The sequence below is a fragment of the Terrapene carolina genome, unplaced genomic scaffold, assembly GCF_002925995.2.
Source record: "Terrapene carolina triunguis isolate 2854851 unplaced genomic scaffold, T_m_triunguis-2.0 Scaffold171, whole genome shotgun sequence".
Taxonomy (NCBI): Eukaryota; Metazoa; Chordata; order Testudines; family Emydidae; genus Terrapene; species Terrapene triunguis.
In genome coordinates, this window is record NW_020664522.1 from 2,901,016 (window position 1) to 2,910,108 (window position 9,093).

At 42.2% G+C, this 9,093-nt stretch overlaps 1 protein-coding gene across 1 annotated transcript in view; it reads right to left on the reverse strand.

Annotated features, from left to right (window-relative positions):
• The window catches only part of MOB2 (MOB kinase activator 2), a 170,488-nt gene extending 162,331 nt beyond the window's left edge, over positions 1–8,157 (reverse strand). The window contains exon 1 of the mRNA XM_024208954.3: positions 7,962–8,157. Within this exon, the coding sequence (XP_024064722.1) occupies positions 7,962–7,978 (17 nt within the window). The 5' untranslated portion in view covers positions 7,979–8,157. The remainder of the gene's footprint in view (positions 1–7,961) is intronic.
• Positions 8,158–9,093: the final 936 nt, after the last annotated feature.

The following is a 9,093-nucleotide window of genomic DNA, read 5'->3' on the forward strand; positions in this document are numbered from 1 at the left end:
ACTCACTTGCCAGCACACACATATACAGGAAGACTCAAAGGTAAATACAGCCATCTGCAGACAATGGGAGTCATCAAGATTCCAAACCATCCTTAATGGCCCACACTCTACATAATTACAATAGGCCCTCAGAGTTATGTTTTATATTTCTAGTTTTAGATACAAGAGTGGTACATTTATACAAATCAGATTATCATACTCAGTAGATTATAAGCTTTGTAATGATACCTTACAAGAGACCTTTTGCATGAAGCATATCCCAGTTACATTATATCACTTATTACCGTATTTTCTCTAAATCTATCCCAGTTACATTATATTGACTTATTATTATATTTTTATAAAACCATGTAGACTGCACAACGTCACAATGTCCTTAGGTATTATATGTATGAATGGGAAGTGCAGGTCTGTGTTTTATGAGTCTATTTTCAACTCTCTCCAAATAGGAGAAACAGCTCATGAAACCCTGATTTTGCAGAGATTATACAAAAGGGAAACACCTGTTGTGAGGTCAGTTAAAAACCAAAATGAGCATATATTCATGCAGCTGAGAGAGGTTCTAGCAAAGCTTCGTGGAGGGAACAAAGTCACCTTATAAAAAGAAGGTTTCCCTAACTAAAGAGGAATGAGGGCAAACAAGTTAGCCTTTTTATTGTCAGCTGATGGAAATGCTGATACTGCCATGTACAGAACTGAGGGTAGAAATGTAATGTTTTATTTTATCCATATTTGGGGGGTGGTGGGAGAGAGAAATAGGACATTCTGTTGTAATTAGTTAGCTTCAAGGAATCCCCAAACTTTAAATACTTCCTTACACAAATGCCTGTTCTGCACAGGCCAGGAGTATATTGCTTTTAACCTTAATCTGTTCACCTGTATTGGGAAGCAGCCAACCTGAATGCAAAGCATGCCACATACTTCTTCACTGTTCCTAGCTATATGCTGTATTCCTTACATTTAATGCATCCTGTCCAAGCACAGCCAAAATTAAATCTAGCACAGTTGAAAATTATCATATTTGATTCTTATTGGCTTGTAAAGCCAGACGTAGGTAGAAGTGTTGCAACTTAAGTGTTCTTTGTACACCTTTAGTCTCTAGTTATTAGCTATTTAAAAAGTAGTTCAGTGTTAAGACCTCTCCCCATAATAGCAGTCTGTATATGCTACTGACGTTCATTTTCAATTAGACATTACCTCAAGAATACACAGCTTTCTAATAAAGAACTCCTGCATTCTCATAAGTCTTCTTACAGTGCTGTAGTTAGTAGTATGCAATTCTGGTTTTAACAACTAGCTTCAGATGCTACAAAGCAGCAATGCTACCACTCCACAATTTTACAACTCGCAGCATGTTATAACCTTCCACATAGTGGCCTGAAGGAAAAGAAAGTCGGTCAGAAGCCTACTAGTGGAAGGGAAGGTTTGCCACTTCATTTTAACTTAAAATACATTGACCTTATCCAGGTAAAGGTAAGATCATGGAACCCTTCTACACTAGAGGACTGGATCTCTGCACAAGGTTGAACATTGCAGCTGAGATTCTCTTTGATTGATTCTTCGTCACATGGATTAGTGTCCACACTGAGTAATAGACTAATGCACTGTGTCCACACATAGCACTTGCTCCAACCTGTACATTGTGCTACTTATCCCATAATTCCAGGAATAGGTATTTGTGGTAGCAGGTGTGTGCTAGGCAGTAAATTGTATGTACTGTGTATACATATTACTGTACATATATAATTTTTATACAGTTCCATGTGAAATTTTATATGTAGGTGTTAAAGATTTTATATATAGGTGTCAAAGTTATGTTGAATTAAACCAATGAAGTAACCAAATGATTATGTCCAATAGCTCTTCCCACTGTGAATGTATCATGAAGGGTAAGGGCTTGCCCCTCAATTGCATTCAAAACACAGAAGGCCACAAGTTGGCAACAGAGTGCTTAAGTAAACTGTACCTGGTGTCTTATATGAGCACTGCTGACTTCAGGTACCAATACTCTAAGATAAGGGGCTTGGTTTATATTCTATAATGTCTCTGTATTTTGTTGAACTATTTCCTCTTCTCCTCACCCTCTAAATGTCAGATACAGGAGTGAAGGGAAGACAGCCCTCCAAGCTGCCTAAATATTCTCCACTCCCACACCACATGTAGTAATGCCGCAGGAAATGTACAAGTACTAGGGGAGAGAGGTCTGAGTAGTGGCTACTGAAATACCATGGATACGCATGAGCGAGGATTTAAACCAGGGTATACAATGCCCTCTTCAGATATTATAAGTCTGGGAGATACAGCTGAGGCAACCACTTCACTGCCATGCCATTTCAACCCACAGTAAGGCACAAATTCATTTGTTGCTGTAAAATTAGCAAGTGTACATATGTATTTTTTCCAGGAGCTAAAGATCCACTGGCCACAAAACATTATTGTAAAGTTTTACTGAATGTTTATTGTAGAATAAAAATCGCACAAATAGTTACTTTTAATAAGCTGTTGTGTGCTGCATTCCTCCCTGGGAGAGAGAGAGAAGCAAGGGGTAGAGAGTCAGAATAAGAGCAAAAGCAAGACCAGATTAGTATCACCTATCCTGTATAGATCCAGGAATTGGTGGGAAGAAGTTGTGACAGCTTGGTGGGAAGATCAAAGGAAGCATCGTAGCTACAATGTTATCCTGCTTGCACTGAAACAATTCCAACTGAAGCAGTCTGGACAAATGCATGAAGACTTACTCAGAGGTTCTACAATCTTACTGGTACTGGAAATACCTTGTGAAACATCTGGACACAGTATTGGGACACTGCATTTTACCAGCATTCCAAAGGACCACAATTCTCTACTGTGGATGGAATACGGATACATGGTCAACAGAAAACAATATCCACGCATGCAAGTCTAAAGACAGCATTTGATTACAGCAAACTGACTTAGGTTGCAAGGTCTTTCACGTGGTAAAAGATGACAGCACAAAGAAAAATTAGACAAGGAAACATTATAGCTTATTGCAATACAAAGATGTTCTTTTTAATTACACAATTTTCACTCAGTTTTCTCCCTCCACCTCAGTCCTTCCATAAAGCAGTAATTTGTAGTTAACAGGTAGTTGTTGGCAAACTGGTTTTTCTTTTTAAAAATGTCTATGTAACGTAAAGCTGTTCTGCATATTCAAAGTCATTCTTCGGTGGGCATAGATGTTACAATTTATTTATCAGAACTCAGAATTTAAAGAGTAATCAAGGCTTGTGAGATTTACAACTGCATTTTCAAAACAGGTTTTGTCCTTTAGAATTAAGAGTTTTAAATTCAAATTAAAAAGGTTTCATAACTGAAGGAACAATATCTGTCTTTGTTGCTACTTTAAATTTAGTGTTACAAATAGAGCCAAAATCTTTAACAGCAAATCAATCCTCTTTCAAAATGAAATACTAAGTGTATAGCCTAGATTCCTGTCAGATGTCAATGAACACCACCATCCAAGCATCTGTGGTCTCCAATCAAAGCCATGGTACATATTTTCTATGTACAATGGGAATACTTTTAGCTTTCTCTCTTCTATTTATAAAGATCCAAGATATTGCACAACTTATTGTTCTATTCTTTCCAGACACAACTCCCATTGTAACTAATAGGAGTTGCACATATATACCAAAGAACACACCCTTCAATCAGTAACATTGTTATGGCAATGTTCAGGAGAAAGATAAGACATTTTCCAAGGGAAAGGAGAGACTTAAGATTTATTTGGGTCTTAAACGGACATGTGATTGTATGTATGCCAATAGCTCAGTTATGCAGCTTTTCCCCCTAGAACTTCAACAGTTTTAAGGCATTTGAGAGAACAACAATTGACCAAACTGATCACAGTGAAGCTCTGGTGTGTGGCCAGCCAAGCTTACTGTTATTTGCCTAATCTTTGACAAATTCATCATTGTTTATAGGCTCCAGTTTCTATTTCTGTATTAAGTGCTCTGTGGCAATCTGAGACACTTAGGCTGCTGCCCTCTGTGGTATGATTAGAACTTCCCCTTCCCCCACTTCCCAACACAACACTCAACTGTACAGGACCTTTAAGGAATAAAGAGGCCTAAGTGCAATAAATGTGAGATGAGCTGGAATAGTGGGAAGCTAGAACATGGTTAGCCGCTGTTGCTGCCTAGTTTATATTTTAAACAACGAATTTTCATTTGCCTTTGAAAGCCAGTTTCTAAAATGATACAAAGTTTAACATGTAGAGCACTTTCCAGTCCAGAGCATTCAAGAAAAAATATGATTGACAACATGAGGAAACAAATGTTCTTGGGAGTATTAACACATTTAACACAGTATTAAGAGTTTATTGAGAAGGAATTGTACTCTTTCCATATTAGTCTCATTGATACACCGCGACATTAGAAAACAGACTGATGAAGCTTAATATGCAGAAGTGAGAGAGGAAATTCATTCAAAAAACTGTGGTGTTCCGAACGGCAACATTTTGTTCTTCCCTCTTTGTGCAGGTTTTTCGGCAGCGCCTCCCTTCACTTACAAGAGATTGGAAAGAATTGCAGTTTTAGTTGAAGATAAGGCAGACTGACATTTATTCAAAGCTCTGCTGTAATAAACTGAATACCATAAGCTTCTTTTTCAGTAAACAGAGGAATGTTTTCACTTAGACACACATAGTGCTGCTGATGGAAGCACCCACTTGGACAGATTGAGGCCTGGTCTACACTAGGAAATTAGGTCAGTAGAACTACCTTGGCTCAGAGGTGTGAAAAATCCACACTCCTGAGCAACGCAGTTAAACCAACCTAACACCTGGCATAGAAAGCAGTAGGTCATTTTCCCCCTCAACCTAGTTACCACCTCTGAGGAAGGTGGAGTACCTACACTGATGGAAGAACCCCTCCTGTTGGCATAGGTAGCGTCTTCACTAAAGCGCTGTAGCAGTTTGTGTAGACAAACCCTAAGAGGTTGTTGTCTTTCCCTCTCTCCCCCTCAACCACACACCCACTGTTTTCCTTCCCCTTATTATTCACAAAGTCCACACAAACAAAACTTCTACAAACTTTGAAACGAAGAATGTGTCTCCAGAGTCCAGTTAACTCAAATTAACACACTCAGATTAGGGGAATTGAAGCTAACATAGCTCGAGTGAGAGTAACCACATTTCCAAACAACATGAGTTACACACCGTGATTTGATTAGCAGCATAGAATGACTGGACTATCTTCTGATGACATGTTGTAACTCAAGTTATTGCATCCCCACTGCGTTCCTAGCTCAAGCTTCGGCAGCACTCAGCTTCAGTCCCCCCCACTGGCTAGCTACCTTGAGCTTAAAGCAGTTTTCTCGAACTATAGATCTGTGTGTGGGGAAAGGAGTCAAGATAGGGGTAATATTTGAGTTATAACTTGATCTTACTGTGCTGTGAAGACACACCCTGTGACAATGCAAAAGACTGCAATGTACACAAGGTTTGGACATTAACAGAAGTATCAGGTAACAGCAAAGAACAAACGTGTAATTCACAGACAAGCCAGGATCAATGAAAATTAATGTAGGCAAAGAGACGTTCTCCACTCCAACATGAGTTCACTCACCCTGGAAAGATTACATATACAGTGGCAGCAGTAATACATAGCAAACTTCCAACAACCATAAAAATATGAATGATGAGAAAATTTACATTCTAATACAATGAAAGTCTAGTAACATCACAAAGTTTGGTTCTTGGCTAGTTTATGATATAGTTTGTGCAAAATGGGTGCAAAAGAACCATCTTAAGCCATCTAAGTCTTCTGTTTAAGTACCGGGATAAGATTTTTTTTTTTTTTTTTTTTTTTTAAATGAAGCTTCCTTTCACTTAAAGAAACTGGAGTATTGTTGTGGAGAGTTTAGATCTGTTTATATAAAGTAAATATGGTACGCTTTAGTTGCCTTAGTAGTTGCTAAAAACACAATCAAAAGAAACCCAATTACACCAACATCTTCATTATTAGTAACTAATAACAGTATTTCCTTCTAACCTGCAAGATGCCAGCTTTCCAATGCATATCACACAAAAAGGCCTTGCATGTCTCAAACACTATACTTCTATTAATTAATTTGTTGTAGGAAAGCCATACTAACAATCTACCCAGAAAATGCACAGGAGTTCATGCCCATTAGCTTATTAGTCAACATTACAGTTAATACTAGTTATAGAAGTCTTGACAACTGGATCTAGAGTTGGACATATCCAGTCCAAAGAAATCCATCTTCTTAATAAAAGAGCAGGGCAGACAAATGCTGTCAGTTTACCAATTATCCAGTTACTTCAGTTTAAGAAAAAGAAGAAGTGGAACTGGGTAGTTTTTCCATGTAAAAAACATACTACCTGACCTAGCAACACAGATAGCACTAGAAAATGGGACCACGTCCTGGGCTGTCATACTCTGGAGGATGCAACACAGATGATAAAACATCACACTAAGGATCAAACTACTGTACAAAACCAACTAACTTAAGACCAAGTGTCACTGAATCATAAACTTACCGCCCACCTGACTCTGCAACACAATTATTCAGGTCACCCGAGTACAGGTCATCAGCAAAATTCTTGTAATAAGCTATCAAATCTCTTTCTCTGGGACACCGATAATATATCAGGTCACTCCATTCTACTGTACATGTGTCTCTCTGACTAAGATTTTTAAACATAAAACCAGCAGCAAATCACTTTCTACCTTCTGTCTCTGTGTAATTAGCACTATTAATCCCATGCTATCCAAGTCCCCTGGCACGGCACTGATTTGGTTTTAATCTATGCTGAGGTGTCTTCCTCCACTCCCCAGCAAGCCATTCAGATCAGATCTTGGCAAACTCCTAGGTCAGAGCTAAAGTTCTGCTGCAGAAATAGCAGTCTCACTACACTGATAGAAATGTGTTGAGACATGCAATGCCTGCCTTTTTTATATCCAAAAAAGGAAATAAATTAGTTGCTCTTATACAGATTAATTTGCAGAACAGGGAAAGTTCTTTTCTGCATCTCTCCTACCCTGTAAACCAGTAAACAACCTCCACATAGCAAGCAATAGACAAGGTACCCAAAAATAACCCCAAACATTTTACAAGCTTGACACTGTGTAACCCTATAAGCACATTCTAATACAGTATTTCTCCTCTCAATGTCACTGCTGGAGACCACACGTACTGTCTTCTCAGCCCTGAACAATTGATTAGTCATGTATTTCTCTTGTCCCTTAGCAGGAGTCCCATGCTTCTCAACACGATAGAGTCCCTTACCACCCTAATACACCCCTCTATTCACCAACTGCCACCTTTGAGCTGTAACCAACAGTTTCTATAATACATTACATTTTATGGCCACTATCAGACAGCACCACATAGCTCAGGGAAAAGTTAAGAGGCTTTCACTCTGATGTTTTTCACTAATTCCTGTGTTCTCCATGTCCCCTGGTATCCCTATGCACTTCAAACTAGGCCATGGGGTTCCCATGTCACCCAAAGTTACCCCATGTCAGTGTAGTCCTTGCCACTCAGGGACCAGCCAGTGGCCACCAGCTGCTTAGAGGCACCTCCTGACCCCAGATAAGAAGGAAAATTCCTTACCACTCTTAGTATCACCTGCATTCACAGACAGGCAAGAAATCCCCATGCCTCTCCACACACACCTGGCCCCTAGCCCCTGCCCCCCCCCCCGAGCCAGACTAGTTGAGGAGAAATGTACAAGGGACCCATCACTGTGGTGCTGACACAAGAGCCTGTTTCCACTGGGCAGAGCAAGGGGATTCCCCACCTTGGACCACCTGCACTTCACCCCCAGCCTCAGGCCATCACCCTCCAGCTGCACCCCCCACAGCCATGCCCCCAACCTCACCCCAAGCTGTGCCCCCACCCCCAGCTCCTCCCAGCCCTACTCCCCACCCCCAGCCTCACCCCCGCGACCCCCAAGTCCCGGCAGCGCCACTCACCCCATAAGCCAGTCCATGGCTCTCCCGGGTGCCTCCTGCTCCGCCGCCTGCTCCGCTGCTGCGCCGCCCGCTGGGCGCGGGGCCGGGGAGGAGCCGGGGCGGGAGGCGGGCGGGCTCCTGCGTCCTGCCCGAGCTCACCACCCGCTCCGGCCTCAGGGGCTGCGCATGGGGCTGCCCGGCCCCGTCCCCCACCCCCGGCGGCGGGGCTGGCTCCCGCCCCCACCTGGCCCCTCCTCTCTCTCTCCCCCCTGCGGGCGGCTCGGCCAGGCTCACGCTCCTGCCGCCAGGCTGCGCCGGGTCCCCTTAGCCTCAGACACACTCCCAGGGAGGCCGGAAGTAAACACACAGGCCCCGCCCCCTGCTACTGCTAACCCGGAAGTGTCCCCCACCCGGGGCACTATGGGAAACGTAGTCCACGCCTGCTGGTGCTCAGGCTGGGGACACGTGGAGCCTCTGCTGTGCGGATCGCACCAGGCAGGTGTCTCATCTGCAACCAGAAGGCCCCCGATCCGGACTGCTGAATAACTGTTATTCCACTTATAAGAGGGGTAGCCGTTAGTCTGTATCCACAACAACAAGGAGGAGTCTGGTGGCACCTTAAAGACTTAATAGATTTATTTGGGCATTATGCTTTCCCCCACGAAAGCTTATGCCCAAATAAATTGGTTAGTCTTTAAGGTGCCACCAGACTCCTCGTTTTTGTCATTCCATTGGCTTCCTGTTTAATAATTGCATGGGGCCATCACGGTGATGGGGTTTTACCTTTATTACTGTTTTCCCCATTAGGGGATTAGTATATCTAAGAGCTGGGTATTATTATTTATTTAATTATTTACCATCCCTTATGGGTGTTTTAATTATTAATGATAGTTATATTGTTAGTTATCTATTGCTAGTAGAAGGCACTGTGGCCTAGCTGCTCAAACCCAGCGCTGGGAGCTAGGACTCTTTAGTTCTGGTTAGTAGGGGGGTGGCCTTGCCCCCTAAGAAAAGGTTACATGCACTTCCTATAGAGCAGTGGTTTTCAAACTTTTTTCTGGTGACCCAGTTGAAGAAAATTGTTGATATCCGTGACCCAACGGAGCTGGGGATGAGCGGTTTGGGGTGTGGGAGGGAGCTCCAGGCTGGGGCA